The sequence below is a fragment of the Panthera tigris genome, chromosome B3 (genome assembly GCF_018350195.1).
Source record: "Panthera tigris isolate Pti1 chromosome B3, P.tigris_Pti1_mat1.1, whole genome shotgun sequence".
Classification (NCBI taxonomy): domain Eukaryota; kingdom Metazoa; phylum Chordata; class Mammalia; order Carnivora; family Felidae; genus Panthera; species Panthera tigris.
This window is the reverse complement of record NC_056665.1, coordinates 45,991,224-46,015,785: the sequence shown is the minus strand read 5'-3', so window position 1 is coordinate 46,015,785 and position 24,562 is coordinate 45,991,224. Positions and strand designations below refer to the sequence as shown.

Sequence of the window (24,562 nt, the reverse complement as noted above, 5' to 3'; positions counted from 1 at the left end):
AATCACTTAGAAATGTGAATATTCAAGTGACTTTAGACAGTCATTCTCAGCAGTCTTTTAAGAAAATTTCAGGTAATTCAACATCTGTACAGCTTGGAGAAATGTGGGCTTAAAAATAATAAAGTTCAGTGGATTTATGCTAGATGAACATCTATATTCATTAACAAATATGCAAAAGGCTCGGTATCACATCTTAACTGTTCAACATTTCTGATCACTGACAAGATAAAGACCAAGAAATTATACTGAAACAGCAAAAAAAACCTTCAGAAAATCACCAATTTCCCTTTCTTTTCTCCCATTCCATAAAGTAGAAGCCAAAGCTGGCTATCCGTCATTCTGAGACAAGGGAGAAATATAAAAAGCAAACAAGGCTTTCCAAAACAACTTGAGAAAAAAATCCCATGAAAATGCCCTAATAATACAGACCAAAGGGAGAAGTAACCCATTCAGGAGAAGAACCAGGGAGCAGAGTAAAATAGAAGGACTCTCATCATCTACCAATTAATCTACAAACAGTATACATGTAGAGATTCTAATCACTTTAAAAGAAAATAATACATGGGGATATTTGAACTTTAAAAATCATTCTTTGGATAAAGTGATTCTGGTATAAACAGGAGAGAAGTGATTTTCTCAAAACATTGGTGACCTCTGGCCAAGTAAAATGATGATAAAACCATTTTAAGATAAGGTTTCTTTACAAATAAAAACTATACTTACCACAATCCATTCAGCAATGTTTTCATAGAGCTCTGGACTAAAAATTGCTTTTTTAAGCCTAGCTAGAGGGCCATCAGCATCTACTAATCTGCATCGCATGAAAACATCACAGTAGCCTCTAAAATCATTGCAGGGGGATCCAGGTTGCAAGGTGATGGTTCGACCAAGGAAGTGCTTGCTCCACTGCAGAGACCCTGTACTGGCACAAGTTGATGGATCCACTGGAAAAGAAGTGCCAAATATAAGTTGAAGGTCAGATTTCCTACCAGGCTAGCTGGGGAGAGAGGGAGGAAAGGAAAAAACTGCCTAAAATCATTACCATGACATGTTATATAGACTTTCATTAGTTAGGCTAGATAACATCACAGGTAATTCGCCTTAAGTATACAACATAGGGGTGCGCGGGTGGCTCAGTCGGCTGAGCGTCCGACTTTGGCTCAGGTTATGATGTCACAGTTCGTGAGTTCGAGTCCAGCATCAGGCTCTCTGCTGTCAGCAAAGGGCCCACTTCTGATCCTCTGTTTGCCTCCCTCTTTGCCCCTTCCCCGCTGGTTCTCTTTCTAGCTCAAAATAAATAGATAAACTTTAAAAAATACATATATAAACAAATAGCCAGCAACTCTTGACTTAGTACCTACCATGGCTTTAAAACCCTCTAACAGTTTTTATACTAATTATTGCCCTAAAGCTGGAAGGTTTTTGTCTAGCCTATCGTTTTTAAAACACTGTAGGGACGATAATACTAGAAATACAATGCTGCGCTACACTTGAAAATTTCCACGGAGGATTGGTTTAGGTGGAAATTATCTGTCCAAACTGGATATCAAACTTTAATCCTTAAAATTTAGGAGAAAAATGGGGTGCCTGGCTGGCTCAGTCAGTAGAGCAAATGACCCTTGATTTTGGGGTCGTGAATTTGAGCCCCACACTGGGGGTAGCGTTTACTTAAAAAAAATTTTTTTTTAGGAAACAATTAGGTTTTGAAACAGATTTTATATTCTTGCATTTTAAAAGCTTACTCTTCTTCATGCAGCAGACATGACATAATTCCTTATCATCTTTGCCATCAGAACTGGCACAGGTACACTCCTCCAAGCCATACTTCTCACAGATAGAACCTGCACATTGCTGAAAGAAAAATAGAAGACAAATTATTTAATCCCTATACAGTCAAGACTATAATTCATAGTAATAGACAAATATACACGTCCAATGCTAATATAATTAAATAGAAATAAGAGTGGGGGGGGGCAAGCATAGATTAGCATCAGAAACGGATCACATAAACACATCTGAAAAAGAGGTAAGTGCAAAAAATACAGGAAATCTTTCAAAGAAATGGCAACTTAAAAAAATCTAAACAAAACAAAAACAGAGAAGAGATTAGATGAGCATCAATTTTACATTGATTATTGCTCCTTTGTAAGAAGAGAAAAATGAAATTTTCCTCATGTACAGGAAAGTGATTATTTAGCCAAGAAAGCTTTAAACACTTCACAGAGAAAATGACCAGAAGAGTTCTTTTATATGGGCTGTTAAAAACTAATTTATAAAGCTCAAAAGCAGTACAAAGTCATGTGCCTAGTCATACAACTACTTTTCTCTAGAGACCATCAAACATATGCAGTGGAAAGACGACAGGTAAGTCAGTAACTAATTGAATGCCACCAGGCACTTATGCCACATGATACATTCATGGCTTTATGGGGAAACAGACAGGGCTCTTATTGAAACAGGGACTGGGATTAATGGCTGTAACTCTGCAGCTTTAAATAACAAACAATTATTCTGAAAAAGGAGGTTTTATAAAACTAAATAAAAGCTTATAAATCAAATGCTTACCCCATTAATGCACACTTGTGTATGCCTATTACAGTCCGTAAAGTTTGGTTTAGGATCAGAGGCTGGGCACAGAGCTGTGATGCCATTACATATTCCTTCTTTTGCACAGTCTGAATCATCCCGACACTTCTCAGTTTTTGATTTGAATGCACACTGTGCTGTACAACAGGGACCTTGACTTGGGCTAGAATTAACATTGAAGTGTTTAAAGAAAATGACTAGGATATTTCCTATATACATAGATATGGTCCTAATTTTTAAATCGTCAATCTCATCTTTTAAATGTTAAGTAGGTTACTGGTATAAAACTTCAAATTTTGGACTAAGAGGCTGCTAAATTTCAACATTTATAAGTGTAAATAAAAAAATGATTGTCTTATTTTTACAATCAATGCATACTATATTCAACAGTCTTACTCTACTTGTCTCTAGTGAAATGCTACAATAGGAAATGGATTTAATATTAGGTGAGTTATCAGTGTTTTTCATAGCACATCATACATTGGTCAATTCATCAATTTTTCTCACATTTATATGCTAAAATCAAACTAGGTACACAGACCAACCATTTAAAAAGTCTTGCACAAACAACATTCTATAGCTTATATCTATCACTACCAAAGCAAGTTTGACAAGTAAAATAATCATATGACACTAATGACAAGAATCTATGAAATGCTCATTTTCCTAAATATTTAAAGTTAAGATTCTAAACATACAGATGACAGTCACATTTTTAAGTTAGGAACTAAACAGTGTGTATTCTATTGAGCATCCCTGCATGTCTTTAACACCCACCACACAAGTTACAATTACAAGCAGCTCCATCTGCCAACCACAGCGCACTTACCAATTCTACTCTGGAAAAATAAATAAAACGAAAGCAAATAAAGACAAAGTTTCAAAACCATATGCATCTCTTAATGTCAGTTTTAAATCAGTCCTAAGTGCCTTCAGATGACTGAGAGGAGCACGAGCACTACCAGAACCGGCAAGGTACCTGCACTGCTTCCCAGGCTTCAGCTTGCATTTCTTCCCCTCTGGCTGGTTTGCATCATAGCAGCACTCGTCCTTACACTGGTCACTGTAGCCACAGTCACATTCTTCACCTTGCTCTACCATCCCGTTTCCACAAATAGGCTGGCCAGATTCTGAAGACAACAAATAAAACAAAGTAAGCACTGTATGCACATGTTAATTTGATTTAAAATCCACAGGGGCGCCTGGGTGGCTCAGTCGGTTAAGCGTCCGACTTCAGCTCAGGTCATGATCTCTCGGTCCGTGAGTTCGAGCCCCACGTCGGGCTCTGGGCTGATGGCTCAGAGCCTGGAGCCTGCTTCCGATTCTGTGTCTCCCTCTCTCTCTGCCCCTCCCCTGTTCATGATCTGTCTCTCTCTGTCTCAAAAATAAATAAAAACATTAAAAAAAATTCAAAAATTAAAATAAAAAAAATAAAATCCACAAACTCTTCAGAGCCTCATTACAAAGGCAGAAGGGATACTTGATGAATACAAAAAGTAGAAAAAGCCAGGAATCTAGAAATTAGGAGATGTAAATTCAATTCTCACAGTGGCTCAGTCACTAACTAGCAATGTAACCTTGGGCAAGTCACTTCCTTTTTGTGGGACCTCAGTTTCTAACAGTAAAACGATTTGACATTATGGTCCCCCTGGTCCCCTCAAAGGTTCCTTCTGGGAATGGTAATATTCTATTTAGGCCATGCCACATTCAACTTTACTAAACAAAGACTGCACTATTTACATATTGTGTAATTCACACACAAATATGAATTAAGTTAGTGCTTTATCACCCAGAAAAAATTAAACCTTTTGTATTAACAAAAAATTTCAAACACACATTAGAAGTAGTAAAGGAATAAATACAATGAACTCCCATGTACCACTTAGCTTAAACAACTATCAACAAAATGCTATAAACAATTCCACCTAACATATTTATTTGTTCTTGTAAATACTCCAGGATGAATCTAAGAGGCATTTTTTGTTTTTGTTTTTTAATCTAACCATAATAGCATCATCACATCTAACAAAATTAACAATATGCTTAATAACATCTAATAGCCAATCCATGTTCAATTTCCTCAACTGTCTTTTTACAATTGGTTTATTTAAACCAAGTTCCACACAAGGCTCCTCAACCCCATACCTACATTTGGTGGATGATTGATATGTGTCATACTTTTTTTTTTTTTTAATTTTTTTTTTTTCAACGTTTTTTATTTATTTTTGGGACAGAGAGAGAGACAGAGCATGAACGGGGGAGGGGCAGAGAGAGAGGGAGACACAGAATCGGAAACAGGCTCCAGGCTCCGAGCCATCAGCCCAGAGCCTGACGCGGGGCTCGAACTCACGGACCGCGAGATCGTGACCTGGCTGAAGTCGGACGCTCAACCGACTGCGCCACCCAGGCGCCCCCGTTTTTTTAATATATAACAGACTCCCTCTTTTTTTTTTATTTTTACACTATTTACTTGTTAAAGAAATTGGATCATTTTGTCTAATGGAATTTCCCACATTGTGTTTGGCTGACTGTATCCTAGCCAACAAATATTTTTTTTAAGCGTATGTTAATTTTGCTCCTCAGCTAGACCCAAGCTCCTTTAGGGAAGAACCACATATTATTTATATCTTTTGTATTCCCACAGAGCCTAGCCATAATGGATCAAATCTTGGCTCATTAAAGTTAGACAGTCTGGTCTAAACATGGTGAATAATTTTAGAAAAAATTTTAGGGCCTTTTAAAGTTCTTTAATTTCGTCAATGGGGCTTAAAATCGAAAGAGGAATGTTACTCTTTTAAGTTCATAAAATCACAGAACTTTAGCATCTGTAGGGAAATGATAAAAATCAAATGTCTTCACTTTACTGAAAAGAAAACTAAGTTTCAGAGAGCCTGTGACTTGCTGTAACCACACGCTCCAGTATGGGCAAATAGCAGACCAGACCGAGGATTCTGAGATCTTAAATTTGATGCTCTGCTCTTTCTGCTACATCAAATCAATGTGGGAAACAGTTGTAGCACAACTGTTGTAGTTGTAGGCTTCAAATTGAGAACTGAGTAAATAGAAGGGAACACATCTTAAACACAAGGCATATCTGAATCCAAACTATTCTAGAAAGACTAGCTTTGTATTTGGAAAGTGCATTCTTATCCTTAACCACATCAAATATTAAAGGAAATCTTAGAGCTAACTGAAGTTCTATCCGTCTCTTTCATTTTATACCACCTCTTTTGTTCTCTAAAACTAGAAGCATGCACATGGACATATATACCAAGTAAATAAAAATGATTTTTCTAAGGTCTAGTAATAATCATTTCAAAATTCATGTGACATGTAATTCAGGAAAAAAGGAAAAATGATCAAGTTAGAAAACCTCGGATGCAATATTTACTACACATTGGTTTTTACCTCACACAGAAATATTACCTCAAATAAGCTATAACACATAGGGGGGCAAATTTAATTTAATTTAAATGCAAAAATTATAATATATACATATCTCGTTACAATTTAAGAAATTTTCCTACCATAAGACTTATAAAACAATATCTCATTTTTAAAAGACCACTTCAATCAGAAAGTTTATGGTGAAAACCCGGTTTACAAATGAACAATCTCTGCAGCACTTCTACATTAAGAAGTTTTAGAGAAACTACCAGTGATAACAACAATGGTAACATGAGTGTAATTTTAATATGCCCTTTTAAAACAAATAGAAGGCCTTAAAAGAAAAAGCCAATCAAAATAAGTAACAATTGAAATTTGGACCTGACCAAAATTTTATTTTTCTGGGAATGATTCTGGGAAGAGGATAAAATGACAAGCTACAGAATGGGAAAAAATATTTGCAGGTCAATATCTGACAAAGGACTAGTATCTAGGCTGTGTAAAGAAGTCTTAAAACTCGACGCCTAGGTGGCTGAGCTGGTTAAGCTTCTGACTTCAGTTCAGCTCATGATCTCATGGCTTGTGAGTTTGAGCTGTCAGCACAGAGCCCACTTCAGGTCCTCTGTCTCCCTCTCTCTCGCCCATTCCCCACTGGTGTTCTCTCTCTCTCTCTCTCTCACACACACACACAATAAACAAACAAACAAACACACCTAAAAAAAAAAAAAAAACTCTTAAAACTCAACAGAAAAAAAACCCAATGAGAAATGGCCACGAAACATGGACATTTCACCAAAGAAGATATACAGATGGCAAATAAGGACATGAAAAGATGATCAACATTTTTACTCACCAGAAAAATACAAATACAAAAACCACAACACAATATCACTGTACTATCAGAATGGATAAAATAAAAACAGTAAAAATGCCAAAAGCTGGCAAAGATACAGAGAGATCAGATCACTTATACATTGCTGATAGGAACCTAAACTAATACGTCCCGCTGGAAAACACTTTGAGAGTTCTGCATAAATAAGAGCAAACAATTACTATTTGATCCATTAACTGGATTTGGGGGCATTTATCCCAGAGAAATTAAACCTTTATGTTCACATAAAAAACCTGCACATAAATGTTTATAGCTGCTTTCTGCATAATAGCCAGAAACTGAAGACAGCCCGGACAGCCTTTAACAGGTGAGTGGTTTAGACAAACTGTGGAGCATCCATACCATTGAACACTACTCAGCAATGAAGACAAACTCCTGATACAGATAACAATTTGAATGCATCTTCAGGGAATTATGCTGAGTGAGAAAAAGCCAATCTCAAAAGGTTTACATATTATGTGATTCTATTTATATAACATTTTTGCAGTGACAAAATTTTAGAAATGGAGAATAGTGAGGGAATTAGCAGGACGGAGGGAGGTGTGTCTGCCCTCAGGTAACTTACATCTTGTCAAACAGGACAGGAACCCAAACACAGGTAATACAAGGTAGTATATTTAGAATACATTAAATGCCACAAGAGAAGCATAGCAGGTGAATGGACACACAAAATGTGGTATATCCACGTAACGGAATATTATTCAGCCATAAAAAGAATGGCATTCTGATACATGCTACAACTTGAATGAATGCTAAGTGACATAAGCCAGATATGGAAGGTCAAATATTGTCTGATCCCACCTACATGAGGTACCTAGAAATGGCAAATTCAGAGACAGAAAATAGATTAGAAGTTACCAAGAGTTAGGGAGAGAGGGAAGCAGGAATTACTGCTTAGTGATTGCACAATTTCTATTTGGAGGGATGAAAAAGTTTGGAAATGAATAGTGATGATGGTAGCACATCACTGTGAATGTACTTAATGCCACTGAATTATAACTTAAAATTAGTTTAGATACACATTTTGTGTATTTTTTATTTCTATTTATTTTATTTGTATCATACATGTTTTATACCTTTTTTTCTTTACCATTAGAAAACAAGAATTTCATGGCAGCTTTATTCATATTGTCCAAACCTGAAGAGCCCAGGTGTTCATCAATAGAAGAGTGGATGAGTGAAGTGTGATATATTCATACAATGCAATACTAAGCAATAAAATAGAACAAAACACTAATGATGAATCTCAAAATATGCTGAATGAAAGCAGCATAAGGTTTTTCTTCCCCCAAAAGGATAAAAACCATATGATTCCACTTATATGAAGTAAAACTAGCAAAATTTCTCTATAGTTAAATAAATCAGAATAATGGTTGCCTATGAGAGTGTCCTGGGGGGAAGAAAATGACCAGGAAGGGAAATGAAAGAACTTTCCGGAGTGACAGAAATATTCTCTATTTTGATAGGTGCTTAGGTTACATAAGTAAATACATTTGTCAAAGCTCATTAAATGGTGGACTTATGGTACAACATTTCACTTATGTTAATTAAAAAGAAAAAAAAAAGAACCACAAAGAATACTGAACTTTAGTCAATTATACAGGCTGAAGTATTTGGGAGTGAAGTACACTTATGTCTACAATCCACTTTACAACAAAAAACATGGACGGAGGGGATGGATAAGTTAATAAACAGTGACAGAGTAAATACAGCAGAGTTGTAATAGTTATTAAATGCAGATGGTAGGTGCATGGGTGTTTCAAATTTTCTGAATGTTTGAAAATATATGTTGGGAAAATATACATACCAACAAAACAGTTGTTTCTCTTCTTCTCAAGAACTTGGCTTATATTTCTAATACTACAGAGTGAGAATTTATTGTTGTTAAGTTTGTCCCCGGATGTTGCTCTTGCATACATGATGTAATTGCCATTTTCTTTTTGTCCTAAATTCTTAGATTCTCCTGGAGTGCACTCTGTTCCAGAATCATGCTGCCAAACAGAATATAGAGTTACATAAACAGGAAGTAAAATAAGGTTTTCGGGTCATCTGACTGAATGTAATTTTCTCACCAGAAGAACAATGGAAGCTTGTGGACTCTCCTGTAAAAAAAGATCCTACAATTGTTTTAGACTGTGAGAAGGAAAACAATTTGCTCTTTTAGGGGTCCTGTCTTAGAAGGGAAGGAAAAATGAGTGCAGGTCTAGCCACAACAATGTATAGCTCTGTAAATAGGGAGTAGAATGGAAGACAAACCATGATAAAGTCTATCAAAAATAAGCTCACCATGCACCACTATGTTTATTTACAGCATTATTTACAATAGCCAAATTATGGAAGCAACCCAAATGTCCACTGACAGATGAATGGATAAAGATGTTGTACATATATACAACGGAATATTATTTAGCAATAAAAAATGAAATCTTGCCATTTGCAACAACATGGATGAAGCTGGAGAGTATAATGCTAAGTGAAGTAAGTCAGTCAGAGAAAGACAAATACCGTATGAATTCACTCATGTGGAATTTAAGAAACAAAAAAAATGAACAAAGAGAGGAGGGAAAGAGAGAGAAAGTGAGAGACAAACCAAGAAACAGACTCTTAACTACAGAGAACAAACTGATAGTTACCAGAGGGGAGGTGGGCAGGGGGGTGTGGATGGAATAGGTGAAGGGGATTAAGAGTACACTTATCACAATGAACACTGAGTAGTGTATGGAAGTGCTGAATCACTGTATTGTCCACCTGAAACTAATATAACAGTGTATGTTAACTCCACTGGAATTAAAATGAAAAACAATAAAAATGAAAAAAAAAATAAGCTTGCCTACTTTCAAAACTAGTAACAGGAATATAAACTTAAAATGACTGTTCTTTAACATATATGACATTCTTTACTATGACTAGTTCAGAGAAGACAGAGATGGGGAAAAACAGGAAACAAAAGAGAATGGCATGAGGCTAAGTACATACAAGATAGACATCTAAGAGAGTTGACTTATTAACTAAGTACATAAAAAAAGATAAGCAAATGCTATTTTTAAATGAAAATTAAGAAAAGCTAAGAGGTAAAACTAAAACACTGTTTTCAGAATCAAACAGGACACATACATGTATATGTACACAAAATATTTATGGTGTTGGCAAATATTACTGAAGTATCAGATACATACAGAAAAGTGCAAAGTACCAACTATAGTTCCATGAGTTTTCTCAAAGTAAATATTCTTACGTGACCAGCACTGAGATTAACTAACAGAATACTACCAGATCACAGAAGCTTCCCCCTCCTTCCTTCCTCCCCTAGAGGGTATACATTAAAAAAAAAAACACAACAAACAGACAAACCAGGGCACCTGGGGGGCTCAGTTGGCTAAGCATCGGACTTCAGCTCAGGGCATGATCTCACAGTTCATGAGTTCGAGCCCCACATTCGGGCTCTGTGCTGACAGCTCAGAGCCTGGAGCCTGCTTTGGATTCTGTGTCTCCCTCTCTCTCTCCCCCTCCCCTACTCCTGTTCTGTCAGTCTGTCTGTCTCAAAACTAAACAAACACTAAAAAACAAACAAACAAACCTCACAATGCTCCTCAAACAACAATGCAGAACTTGTCAGAAAGGGTGAACATATTTGGGTCCTAGAGTAAAGTTCTTCCATTTAATTAAATTGTCATTTGAATACAATTCTACCCTCCAGAAAGAAAGAATGCCCAAGGGCATTCTGTTTCTTCTTGGAGCCCATCTAAATTACTTTCATTTTCTACTCCCTAATCTGAAGCAACTATTTTTTTTAAGATTTACTATTATTATTATTATTATTATTATTATTATTATTATTATTTTATGTAAGTCATCTCTACACCCAGGATGAACTTGAACTTACGATCCCAAGATCGTGTTACATGCTCTTCCAACTGAGCCAGCCAGGCAACCCTTGAAGCAACTTAAAAAGCAACTTAAAAATAAGACCTCTACTATCACATTTATTCTTTATGATACCTCCTGCTGTTCTCCTGAACCTACATTCAGCATTTAACAATTCTTTACTGTTCTCCAATATTAGCTTGCTTTATATTTTCATTCTATAGAATTCAATTTGGTTTATGATAATATAGGACACTGGAATTATTCTCAGCATTAGAATTTTAGAAAAAGAAAATAAATCCCAATACTGTATAACTCTTGATATTATCACAAAATATTTTATACATTTCAATTCAATAAATATTAGCATGTGTCCAGTATTCTAGGAGGAACTAAAGCAGAATATAAAAATACAAGGATGAGTTAATTAAGCACTATCCCTAGCCCTTGAAGGCCTTACAATCTACTTTAAAGAGATAGCATATTTTGATATCCCTGCCTAGTCTCTTTGTCCCATAAATCCATTACAGGTTAATGAAGGGTGCCTGGCTGGCTCAGTTGGTAGAGTGTATGACTTTTTTTTTTTTATAAATTTTTTTTTTATTATTATTTATTTATTATTGAGAGAGACAGACAAAGCATGAGCAGGGGAGGGGCCGAGAGACAGGGAGACACAGAATCCGAAGCAGGCTCCAGGCTGTGAACTGTCAGCACAGAGCCCAATGCGGGGCTGGAACTCACAAACCACAAGATCATGACCTGAGCCGAAGTCGGACACTTAACCAACTGAGCCACCCAGGCGCCCCTAGAGTGTGTGACTCTTAATCTTGGGGTCGTGAATTCAAGCCCCACATTGGGCACAGAGCTTGCTTGCTTATTTACTTGCTTATATACATACATAAACAAACAGGTATCACTAATCAAGTATTACTTAACTAGCCCAAAGGACATTGTAATCGATCATTCTTAATGGCAATGGAAAGAGTAACAGGTTATAAACGAGACTACCAGCTATTTGTATTTGTCATCCTCACAACAGGGGACAAACAAACACACCAATAAGCAAAATATACAACAGAATATACAGGCTATCTTGACCGTACCCCAAAAACTGCTGAGAGTTCAAACAGTTTTACAAAGAAACTCTAATCTTAGTTTGACAAGAAAACGGAAAAACTTTTCTCTGACTATAAAAACAATACATACTCTTTTAGAAAATTTAGAAAATATAGATTAAAATTTTCAATCATAATCAACCAACCATAATAACTACTATTAACAGTTCGGTCCACAGTATTTCTGACCTGACTTGTACCTAGTCATACCATATTTTAATGCAAAATTTGAACTATACCATTTGTACAGTTACATACATGGTTTCTTTCAGCTTAACAGTATAAGGCAAGCACTGATTTTTAAATGATTGCAGAGCATTCCAGGATACTTTCCTATTGTGGGGTCATTTAGGCTGCTTAAAATTTTTTGCTACTAAAAATGAAACTGCAGTGGGTACTTTTTATTTTTTAATGTACATAAATCTTTGACAGATTCTGCATTTTTCTTTTAGTTGGATTCCCAGTGGTAGTTTCTGATCAAACATTTTAAGGGTCTTGATATCTACTGACAAGTAACTGAAAAAGGGGCTATATCAATTTATATTACATAATAACACGGATCAAGATTTCAGTAGGCAGAGATGGGAAGGAACTGGATTTCTGGCAGAAGGAAAATTTTCAAGGACTATAAATTACTTATTTTGACACGAGAAGGCAGTTAACACTGGAAATATACTTAAACCCAAATGATGGAAAGCCCTAAATGCTAAGATTAGGAAACTGTATCAGCAATATTAGCAGCTACAGGACATAAGGTTGTAAACACAAGTGACATGATCAAAACAATCAGAACTATAACCTAGACAAAGATTACTTTGGTAAGAGTAAACACATAACTTGCATACTGAGAGACAGAAACTAGTGTCATTATGATTATAACTTCCCAAGACAAAGCTTTTAAGATGGTTAACAACAGGTGTGCAGTAAAGATTTGGGATAAGATAAATAAATAAAAGAGACAGTGTGAACCACTCAGAGAGAAAGTAGCACTGACAAAGTACAGATGTACAACAGGAGAGATAAAGACAGATTTCAGATAAAGATGTCAAAGGGGATCGGCTCAGGAATTTATGGTTCTGGCTGCTCTATTAAAGCACTTATAAATATTTACCCCACATAGGAATGGGGTGTGATTGAGCATGGTAGAGTCATTAAAAGTAATCTCATATGAGGAAAAGATAGCAGACTATGCAAAGAATGTGAACCAATTTATCCATTAAACAAAAAGCATTAAGTAATATGAAATTAATATACTAAAAAAAGAAAATCTCTGGCAGCTGGGTAGAGAACAGATTACACAGGAAATGAAGAGAACAGATTATAGATTCCCTACTCCACATGTGGTCTGCAGACCAGGGGCAGCTACAGCATCACCTGGGAGTGTCTTAAAAATTCAGAAACTTGCCTCCCCCAGTGGAAATGGAATCTGTATTTTAAGATCCCTGGTAATTTGTATGCACATTAAAAACTGGGAGGCCCTACACTAAAGGGCAGAGGAGTAGCTAAAGAATACCACAACTCCCCTAGTAAGGGCTGGAATAAAAGGGACTGGGAGAGAAAAGAGAATATTTACTTGCCCTTGAAAAAGCAAACTAACCATAAACAATAGTCAGATTACATAAAGAGAAACCACATTGGGTTTTGAACCTCTATAACGCTTTCAATATATATTGAAAAAAATATATATCGAACTCAAGAACAGAACAAACGAAAGAACAGATCATAGAAGCAGTCAAGAAGTAGAGAGATTGAACACATTTTAAACAGTTTATCCAAGAGCATTGATAATAATCTATCAATTTCTAATAGAGACTTAGAAGAATAAAGGCTTGCAACTTAATGAGATGGGACTTCCAGTTTACAAACTGGGAGAAAATTAGAGAAGTGCATTTGAGGATGTGAAGCTCCAAGTATTTACTGTTTTTCTAAACTCATGAAAACTTCCATTTTTTTAAGTGATATGGTGCAAGTAAAATGAATTCATGTATAGCTGTCAAATGAAATTTTCTCAAATTTGTTATTTAATAAGCCTATCAAAATCACAAAGAGATTATCTTTCAGTATTTTGTATTTGTGTGTGCATTAAGCTTTAGGTCCCCTGAAAATCAATATAATTAACTGAGGACTAAATGATACCAAAGGATTGTTAATTCTGTCAGGTATCATAACCACATCATGGTTATGTAAGAAAATGTTTATTTCTTTAGAAATGTATACTGAAATATGTAAGGATGAATAAATTTGCTTCTAATACCTTACAAAAAGAAAGAAATAGAGAAAGGACATGTGGCAAAATCTTGATACCTGTTGCCTCTGAATCAGAGACTGGCAGCCCATAGCCCATTTCTATATGGCGTAAGCTAAGAATGGTTTCCTGTGTTTGAAGAATTGTAAAAATAACAGAAAAACAGGTATTGCCTCCAAAACCTAGAATGTTTACTAGCAGTCTCTTTACAGAAAAAGTGCGATGCCTGCTCTGGACGACGGGCATGTAAGAATTTATTGTACCATCTTTCTCTACTTTTCTGTATGTTACAATTTTTCATAGTGAAAAATTTTTAAATACCGCATTCCACTCCACACTCAAGATAAATCTACTAAACCACAGTAACGTTTTAACAGAAACCAAGCAAAAAAATTAAAAAAAAAAAAAAAACCACTCCAAGTTTGCAACATTCAAAATGTACTTTAAACAATGAAAAGTGATCCTCACTGAACAGATATTTGAATGAATCACATACCAGGCACTGTTCTAGGATCAGCAGACAGAGAAGTGAATGAAACAGACAAAATTCCTTGCCTTCATAGAATCCTGCATTGTTATGCTTACTCTTCTTATTTGACTCACAAATATTCTACCTTCCTCCCTTTCCGTATTGTCAAGGACATTATTGTGTGTTCCAATATATAAAAACTAACATCAGTCAACTATACTTCAACTAAAAAAATCCCTAAACATTCACATGTACTTGTTTTCAATGCAAACAAACAAATCATTCAACATAAAAGCTAGGTTAGTAACTTTCTGAAAATCAAATAATTAGATAATACTTACTGGAGATCCAAAGTTATGTCCAACTTCATGAGCAAAAGTAATGTGAGAGACTTTGGGGGGTACATGAGACCCATAGTTCTGAACAGTAATAATTCCAGTGTTTAAGGACTTCTTCTTACCATCTGAATACAGCTTACTTTTTTCACATATTCCTCCAGAGCTTCCTAATTCAGAACAGAAGATGGCTAAATTAGCATCTATTTACCCCTCAAAATAACTTTCTAATATATGCTATATTAAATTAAAGCATTCTACATATCCCACTTATATCAAGTACTCAGAAGCTTTTTTAGTCCAAGATTAGGAAGTCATTTCAAGTAAGTTTTAGTGGTACACATAAAGAAAGTGCCAGGATGTAGAACAAGGCCCTTAATAAAATGTTCTTCATAATCAAAGTATTCCCCAATTTTTGCTCCCATCAATTTAGCAAAACAAGTATTTAAGTTTCTGTTAAATCTGAATATATCCGTATTTATGCTGCCAAAGCCTATATACCTTTTCATGTTAAAAAATTACATTTAATTTAAATGAAAGTTGAACAAAATATGCTCAAGTAGATTCTGAGAAAGTCACTTCTACAAATAATAGCAGTGATGCATAGGAGTATGTAATTCACTATCCTGAGAGGCAATACACAATATATTTTTTAAAAGAGAAAATAATTAGTGGTTGCCAGGGGCTGGTGGGCAAGTGAAGAGAAGGACAGGGAGAGATGTGTAAAAGGGTACAAATTTCCAGTTATAGAATGAGTAAGGTCAGAGCACCTGGGTGGCTCAGTTGGTTAGGCATCTGACTCTTGGTTTCGACTCAGGTCATGATCTCACGATTTGTGAAATCAAGCCCCACATAGGGCTCTGTACTGATAGCATGGAGTCTACTCTCTCCCTCTCTCTCTGCCCCTCCACAGCTTGCACACACTCTCTTTCTCAAAATAAATAAATAAACTTTTTTAAAAAAATTAAAAATAAAAAAATAGAAGGAATAAGGTCTAAGTAGCTAATGTATATATAACATGATGTGTATAGTTGATAACACTATATTGCACAAATGAAATCTGCAAAGAGCATAGAACTTAAATATTCTCAACGAAAATAAACAAATAAATATGTGAGGTGATGGATGTGTTACTCAAGGGGAGGAAATCCTCTCACAATGTATATGAATATCAAATCATCATATTGTACACTTTAAATATCTATTTTATTTGTCAATTACACCTCAATAAAGCAGAGGAAAAAAGAAAAAAATTATGTCCAGTAGGTAATAAAAAAAGGGGGTGGGTGGGAAGGAAGGAAGGAAGGAAGGAAGGAAGGAAGGAAGGAAGGAAGGAAGAAGGAATGGATGGATAGAGGGTGGGATGGAAGGGGAATAAAGCAAATGTGGAAAAAACCTGACTGATTAATATATCAGGAGTTCACTGTACTATTCCTGCAACTTTTTAGCAGGTTTGAAATTTTCTTCAAAATAAGTTCAAAAAATTGAATTATCATTTTCCAATGTGTCTCAAGAATACTTTCAAATTTTAAAAGAAAAGCCGTATCACTGGGGCGCCTGGATGGCTCAGTCTGTTGAGTGTCTGACTTCGGCTCAGGTCATGATCTTGACGGTTTGTGAGTTCGAGCCCTGAGTCAGGCTCTGCACTAATACAGCTTGCTTGGGATTTTCTCTCTCTCTCTCTCTCTCTCTCTCTCTCTCTCTCTCTCTGTCTGCCCCTCCCCTCCCCTGCTTGGGTGTATACACATTCATGAGCCCTCTCTATCAAAATAAATCAATAAACTTAAAAAAATAAAAAGAAAAAAAGTGAAGCCATATTGCTACTTTATTATACATATTAAATCATTTTGTAGTTCACCTCTGCAATAATAGGAACTTTAAAGCTTAATATCAAAACGAAAGTACTTGCACATCTAAAAGCAGTTAACATAAGAAATTAGAAAAACAACAACAGGAAAATCAGAAACTTGCTGACCAACCCATCTTTATGTATATTATACTGACAAGAACATAGTTCTTTTTAAAATTCTGTTAAAGACTTTTAGTGAGAATTCACATGTAAAAGGTTTCTCTCTTTGTTTTTTATTTAAATACAATCAAATGTTAGGATATTCTGATAACTGATCAAATTATTTCAAATTAGCTTTCTATACACAAAGTTACAACCAAGTAAATAAACCATTAAAAAAATCTAATATTTATAATCCTTAATAAAGCATATAATAGATGGCAATTCAAAATAGATTTGCAAGAATGTCATGACACTACAATTGCTGCCCTGTTCCTTTTAACATTAGAAAATATATGGCAACAAAATATAAATCTGAATTACTGTTATGATAGGAGTTAAGAAGTTAGGAAATAACATGCTTCACAGAAATGTAAACTGAAAGACTGGGCCTATGCAGATTTTAACCACCAAAAATTAGAGAACCTTTATGATATTCAAAACTTACTACCTCTTCTACAAAGAAATCTTAACAAAGAAAGCAGCAAATAATTTAATAATATGTAATATATTTTCTTATGCTACTTCTACTTTTGAGATGAGTCCTAAGGACTGTATCACTATTTCCAGACTAGAAAAGATATGAATAGCACTCTGTATGTAGTAATTATCATCTACATATTATAGTTTTAAACAAATAGTAAATTAAAATCCTGCCTTAGTGAAGATTTGTCATATAGAAATTGGTCCAATGCAGTATTGTCAAACTTGAATTAAGCATAGAAGACTTCACACTGTAAATCTTTATCAGTTAAAAAAAGAAGAAATAAATAGCAAGGATTAAAAACTCTGATAATATATTTTTCTGTATGTTTAAGGTCTATCTCATTTAAGGGATGATCATACATAAATTCAAATGTACTTTTCTGAAATACAGTAATTCACACCTTAACATCTTAAAAACTACTTTCGGTTTTAATAACTATCACTTACAGAAAAGTTTGGTATTTGTTACAAACTATTAACATGTTAACTCAATTAACAGAAAAAAATAAAACATTAAATTTAATTTTATAGGCTATGGTTTAATTTTTTTTGGCAATAGTGCACTGACTTTTTTTAAACTTTAATTCCAATACAGTTAACATACAGTGTTATATTAGTTTAGGTGTTGATTTAACAATTCCATGTAACACCCAGTGCTCAGTTATGGTTTAATTTTGTAAAAAATACCGCAACTGGGGCACCTGGGTGGCTCAGTCGGTTAAGCGTCTGACTTCGGCTCAGGTCATGATCTTGCGGTCCGTGAGTTCGAGCCCCGCGTCGGGCTCTGTGCTGACGCCTTAGAGCCTGGAGCCTGTTTCAGATTCTGTGTCTCCCTCTCTCTCTGACCCTCCCCCGTTCATGCTCTGTCTCTCTCTGTCTCAAAAATAAATAAACATTTAAAAAAAAAATTTAAAATACTGCAACTAGTTCTGATGTGCCAGAAACTCAATTAGTGATATCATACATATCTACAGTGAAACTATATAGCTCTAGTTCAGTAACTGCTTGATATCATACATTTAAAATTTTACTACATGTAGTCATCACTGCAAAACACAAATTGTAAATAGTAATGAGAAGGGTAAGATTTTTTAAATTTGAGTTAAAAGCTATTAAAACAGACCTCCCCCCTGCCTCCAAATTAGAAAAACCACAAGGGTAATATAATACCCTGACAGAGTCCACAAACACAGTTTTGATGTGAACAGGCCTAAACACCTAAAACTTAACAGCAGCATGCTGACCATGCAGTATCAATCTGAGCAGTAATTTTGAACCAGACAGTAGTCCTACTCCCAGAAAGGTTATCAGGAAATGTCCTGGGACATTTCTTCACCTTTCATGTCTGGGGAGCAGTACTCACACATAATAGGTAGGGACCCCAGATGTTAAACATCCTGCACGGAACAATCCAGACCTGCACAAAATGCCAATATATTTAGTGTCCTGTTGTAATATTCTAATGATGCAATTCTCCTAGCCCTATAATTAGACTTTTAAACAACATGTTAAGAATTTGACAGTTTGTGGGTTATCTTGTGAACACCATTTTGAGCTTTGTATGCCCTTAAATCCTAATATGTAAAATCAAACTAAAATTTCTTAACTAAGAAAAACAGAAGAGACCAATGCTACCAAATGAAATGTCTCATAAAATGTTTTTCACAAATGAGTTAGAGGAATACTAAATGGTTCAGGATTAATTATGGAGACGAATTCCAGAGCTTGCCTTGTTCGGTATCCTGCCCAAAGTGAGACTATGTTCATTAGGATAACATTAAGAAGGACAATATATGAACAAAATATACCTTAATAAATTAAAAAAAAAAAGGTCCCTATCAAAAGCCATGTTGGAAGGGTGCCACAAATGAAATAAAACAAAAATTTTATCTAATATAGTCATTTACTCAGTCAAGGAATCAATGTTTCAGTCTCGAAATTAAATAAGAGGCTACCTGCTTAACACAGATGAGTGCTCATACAAAGAAAAGTTTAAAGAAATCTTTCTAGATTCATATCTAAGACTGACTTTGTCTGGAAGACCAGACTCCCTTTTTTGGCTCTCTTCTAATCTGTGTATAAATTTTTATTATCTCACGAACCATGAAATCATGAACTGAGGCAAAGTCAGATGCTTAACCGACTGAGCCACCCAAAGGCGCCCCCTAACCTGTATATAATTTTATTTTTTCAACGTTTTTTTTTTTTTTTTTTTTTTGGGACAGAGAGAGACAGAGCATGAACGGGGGAGGGGCAGAGAGAGAGGGAGACACAGAATCGGAAACAGGCTCCAGGCTCCGAGCCATTAGCCCAGAGCCTGACGCGGGGCTCGAACTCACGGACCGCGAGATCTTGACCTGGCTGAAGTCGGACGCTTAACCGACTGCGCCACCTAGGCGCCCCAATATATATATAATTTTAAATGGGAGCCTCCAAGCCAGCCCAGTTCACTAGTTGTTTCCACTTACTATGGAGTTGGGCAGGAAGTGCTGTTTTCCTCATTAAAGAAACCCAAGGCAGTACCCAACTACAGTATGATATTAAATAAGAATAAAAAGTAGTATAAGAAGACTTAAAGAAACCTACCATTCAAATGTTTCAGCCTTCATTTTTCCCCAGTTTAACAAAGTCAGCAGAGACTACAGCTAATAATTAAAGTAATATTCCGTGAAAATTAATATCACAACAAAATCTTTCCCACCACCATTTAAGTAGTAAAATATCTACATAATTAAATAAAAGCTAAATAATACAACAAAATCAAAATTAGGCCAAATAAAAATGAAAAGATTAAGAAATAGTAACTGATCATAAGCTGAGCAGATCAGCTATGAAATGGCATTTTTAAAATATCAGATAACGGTGGGGGGGCGGGGGCCTGGGTGGCTCAGTCAGTTAGGCATCCGACTCTTGATTTCGGCTCAGGTCGTGATCTCGTGATTGGTGAGATCAAGCCCCACGTTGGACTCTGCTCAGACAATGCTGAGCCTGCTTGGGATTCTCTCTCTCCCAATCTCTCTGTCCCTCCCACACGCACGATTTCTCTGTCTCAAAATACATAAACATTAAAAAAAAAAAAAAAACACAACAGGTAACAGGAAGCATTACTAAGATCTATAGGCAGAAACATGAAGTCCCAAAGAGCATGAACATGAGAGAAGAAATTACAATGAAAAATAAACATGCTGAAGCAAAATGATTTACCTGAATTTACAGAGAACAGACAAGAACCCAGTCTCCTAGCTCCCAAACCAGTGCTCTTCCTATTATGCCATGACAATTACCCAAAATGATATCTAAATATTATAGAGTAGTACTCTTTTATAACTCCTTTTTCTTAAAAAAATGGATTCCAACAATACAAAACCTCCATTAAAATGCAGGAAAACATTTCAACTTCTTATCAGAAGTGTCTTACAGAAAGCTAAGATATTAAAGTATATAATACTTAGCACAGTAACTACTAAATGCACTGAACCTGGAAACAAAAGGTCCAGATTCTAGGCTCTGTGTGATACTGGGTTGGTCATAAAGTCTCTGAATCCTTTCCTCATCTGCAGAATGGAGGCAATAACACCTATACCTCAGAAGGGTACTGAAATAATCAATAAAGACAAATATATTTTTCCTTATAAAAAATACAATGTAAGTCAAATATAAGACTCAGTTCAGATAGTCAAAGGGCAAAGGGAAGTGAAGAAAAAAACTGTCAATGTCTAGTATAGGGCAGGCACCCTATACTAGAAAAAGTTGGATCAAGGGAACAAAGATCCCTTCTCTTGCCCACTCTGGCCTCCATTCTGTCCCTGTCTAGCCCCTTCCCAACAGCTCTTAGAATAAGGCTTCTAAGAACTGGAGTTGGGAATTTAACACAGAATAAAGGCAGCAGATGTAGAACCTATGACAAAAAAATAAGTTATGTGTCCCACCATTTAAAATCCGGAACTCGGGGCGCCTGGGTGGCGCAGTCGGCTAAGCGTCCGACTTCAGCCAGGTCACGATCTCGCGGTCCGTGAGTTCGAGCCCCGCGTCAGGCTCTGGGCTGATGGCTCAGAGCCTGGAGCCTGTTTCCGATTCTGTGTCTCCCTCTCTCTCTGCCCCTCCCCCGTTCATGCTCTGTCTCTCTCTGTGCCAAAAATAAATAAAAAACGTTGAAAAAAAAAAAATTTTTTTTTAAAAAAAAATAAAATCCAGAACTCTACCCACTGCCACTTCAGTAAAATGAGCGGCACGATACTTGGTGGTCCAAATAAAAAAAATAACTAGATATAAAAAATAACTGTCCCCCAAATCCATCACCCCAGTTTAATCATGAGAAAAACATCAAAGAGACTGGAAGAGAGGGGCATCCTACAAGATACCTACCTGACCAGTACTCCTCAAAATTGATAAGGCCATCAAAAACAAAAAAAGTCCAAGAAACTAAAACAGCCAAGAAAAGACTAAAAAGACATAACAACTAAATGTAATGTGGTATCTTGGATGAGATCCTGGAACAAAAAAGAGATCTTAGGTAAAAACTAAAAAAATGTGAATCAACTATGGACTTCAGTTAACAATAATGAAGCAATATATTTGTTAACTATAACAAATACACCATACTAATGTAAGCTGTTAATAATATGAGGGAAAGAGGGTGTACAGGAACTCTCTATGCCATTTGCTCAATTTTTCTGTGAATCTTAAACTGTCCTAAAAATATAGCTTATTTTTGCATTTATAGACATGAAGCTATCTAAAGATTTAAAAAAAAAAAAAAAGACCAAGCTCCTTCAGGAGCATTACATTCTTAAAGAGCACAAGTCTGGAGGTGAAAATGTAAAATGACAGCAAGTTTCTGGTTTGTAATCATCCAATCATTTTCCCAGGAGCCATTCTGTAAACAAGTTTCTTTAGAGACAAAAATGAATATGGTAGTTCTGAGTGCATCAGAATCTGGAAGGCTTGTTCAAACAAAGATTGTTGGACTCCACACCTAGTGGAATCAGTAGACCTGGGTGGGGCCTATGAATTTACATTTCTAACAAGTTTCCAGGTGATGCTGATGCTGCTAGTCCAAGGAACAGACTTTGAGAATCACTATATTAATGGTAATTTACAACAAAAAATCAAAAGCATCCTTGAATTTTAACAGTACTTACTAATGAACAAGTAGAAGAAATTATAAACTTTGTGATAAAATCATCCAACTTATTAAAGGAGGGGAAAAGAAATTTCAAAATATAAAAGTTATAAAACATGTGAAATTATCAAAGAAAAGAATGAGTTTGTAAAATCTGCTGACAATGCAAGTAACACAAAAGCAGGACAGATCAACGTAAGAGACAAATATAAATCTCCAAAAATACTGTACTATGATATATACAATCCATGACATAAACTTGCACCTTAAGGACATTATGAAAATGTGGAAGAAAAACAAAAGAAGTTTTGAAAATTGTAAAAAGAATATTCATTGCTGGCTTAAAAAAAAGAGCAGAAAGTATAAAAGCTAAGATATAGTACCACTTAAGATTTAAAATACGCATTACAAATCAAACAATAAACTAACAGGAATACAAAATAAACTAGGAACAGAAAAGCTGGCCTTATCCTACATAAAGCAGAAGGTGATTCTTATAAAAAGATAGAAATGATACATTAGAACAAAGAGACATTACTGTATACAGCTCAAAAGCTGACAGACTGTTGATCAAACTCTATATGACCAAATCTATATTCAAAGAGTATGTGATTGTTTCTACTCAACCTTTCAATTGATAAATCTGTATTTCTCTAAACGAGGCTTCTGAACTTAATGTAAATCACAGACTGTTCCACCTCCACTGCAATGGGTAGAGGATCCTATCCCAGATTTCTTAGCAACAGCAGTGTTCACGGCTAAGGCAGAGACCCCAGTAGAACATGGGCCCAGGTGCCGAGGTTAGTGGAGTCAGTGGGTACTGACACCTGCTGCTTACATCTCTTTTCAGGGAACACTTTACTTTTGTTAAAATAAAGGCTATAAATAAAATAATAATAAGAGCAGTCTTTCTTTTCTTTTTACCTACTGCTCCTGACCAGGGTTTCTCCACTCTCTATCTCATTCCAGAACAGAAGCAAGAACATAGTTTTCCCCTTGTAATTCTAAGGCCCTCTCTCCAAGAAAAATAAAAATCTTTAATTAATAATATTAACTTCTATGAAAAAAATTAATATTTCATTTTTGTTTTCAGGAATGAGTACTTCTTTTTCTCACAAAATTATTTATTTCAGCCACTCAATGTACCAAATGTCAGGATACCCCCTTGTTAGTACTCATGACAAAATAAAAAGTTGTTTCATCTATTTCTCTACTTACATCATGCTTGCCTAACTCAAGTTGAATAAATTAAGATAATGTGCAGGCATCAGGTTCTCCTATACTTTTATAAAATTCAAGTTGCCCTGAAAACTGCTTTTTGTTTCAAGCATTAAGGCAAGAAACAGTTAAATAAACTACCTGAAGGTGCTCCAACCCAAGCCAGACCAAGAACACCATCATCAAAATCTCGGTCTGTGAAGACATAGGCCAAACAGTAGTCATCATGATTCTGCTCAGAATTCAATTCCAGAAACTTCTCCACGCCAATATTTGGGAATCGAAACGGATTTGTAGGGTCCTTCTCATCAGCAGTTGTGTTGATCTAAAATTCGAAACAATTATTTAAATAAGCAATTAAAGTTAGCAGAGCCTTTGTGTAAAGTCTTTGCTCCCCTTCTTCTGCATGTGCCTGCACAATAGGCTTGGGACCCAAGGGAAATCAGGCCTGAATTAAGGCTTCTACAACTCATCCCCCAATGCCCCCACCCCTGAACTGATTATAGAAGCTGAAAAGAAGGAAGGGGGGGTGGGGGAGTGGGGCGAGAAACAGAGTAGGAGAATTAAAATTGAGCATGTTAAATTTCTGGGCAAGGTTTGACCAGGTTCCTGAACACTGTGCATTCTCTTTGGGATGGAAAAACAAGTTCTTCTTGAAAGAAAAATTCTAATAAAAGTACAGCTTCTCAAATTTAATCATCTGAGTAAGTCTCTTTTAGTGCTAATCTCCTGCGCATGGTGGAAAATATAAGGATATAAAAACCTTAAACTTTAGCTAATTACTAGAACATAACATAGATATCAAACCCAAGACTGTCAATTCAACAGACAAATC

At 35.7% G+C, this 24,562-nt stretch overlaps 1 protein-coding gene across 2 annotated transcripts in view; it reads right to left on the bottom strand.

Moving 5' to 3' along the window:
* Positions 1 to 24,562, bottom strand: part of ADAM10 (ADAM metallopeptidase domain 10) — a 136,877-nt gene that overhangs the window by 14,704 nt on the left and 97,611 nt on the right. For both annotated transcript variants that reach the window (XM_007084461.3, XM_042988760.1), the window contains exons 8-14: positions 23,869 to 24,052; positions 14,900 to 15,063; positions 8,673 to 8,856; positions 3,566 to 3,716; positions 2,566 to 2,749; positions 1,743 to 1,851; positions 724 to 944 (exon numbers count right to left, since the gene is read on the bottom strand). In XM_007084461.3, the coding sequence (XP_007084523.1) occupies positions 724 to 944; positions 1,743 to 1,851; positions 2,566 to 2,749; positions 3,566 to 3,716; positions 8,673 to 8,856; positions 14,900 to 15,063; positions 23,869 to 24,052 (1,197 nt within the window). The remainder of the gene's footprint in view (positions 1 to 723; positions 945 to 1,742; positions 1,852 to 2,565; positions 2,750 to 3,565; positions 3,717 to 8,672; positions 8,857 to 14,899; positions 15,064 to 23,868; positions 24,053 to 24,562) is intronic.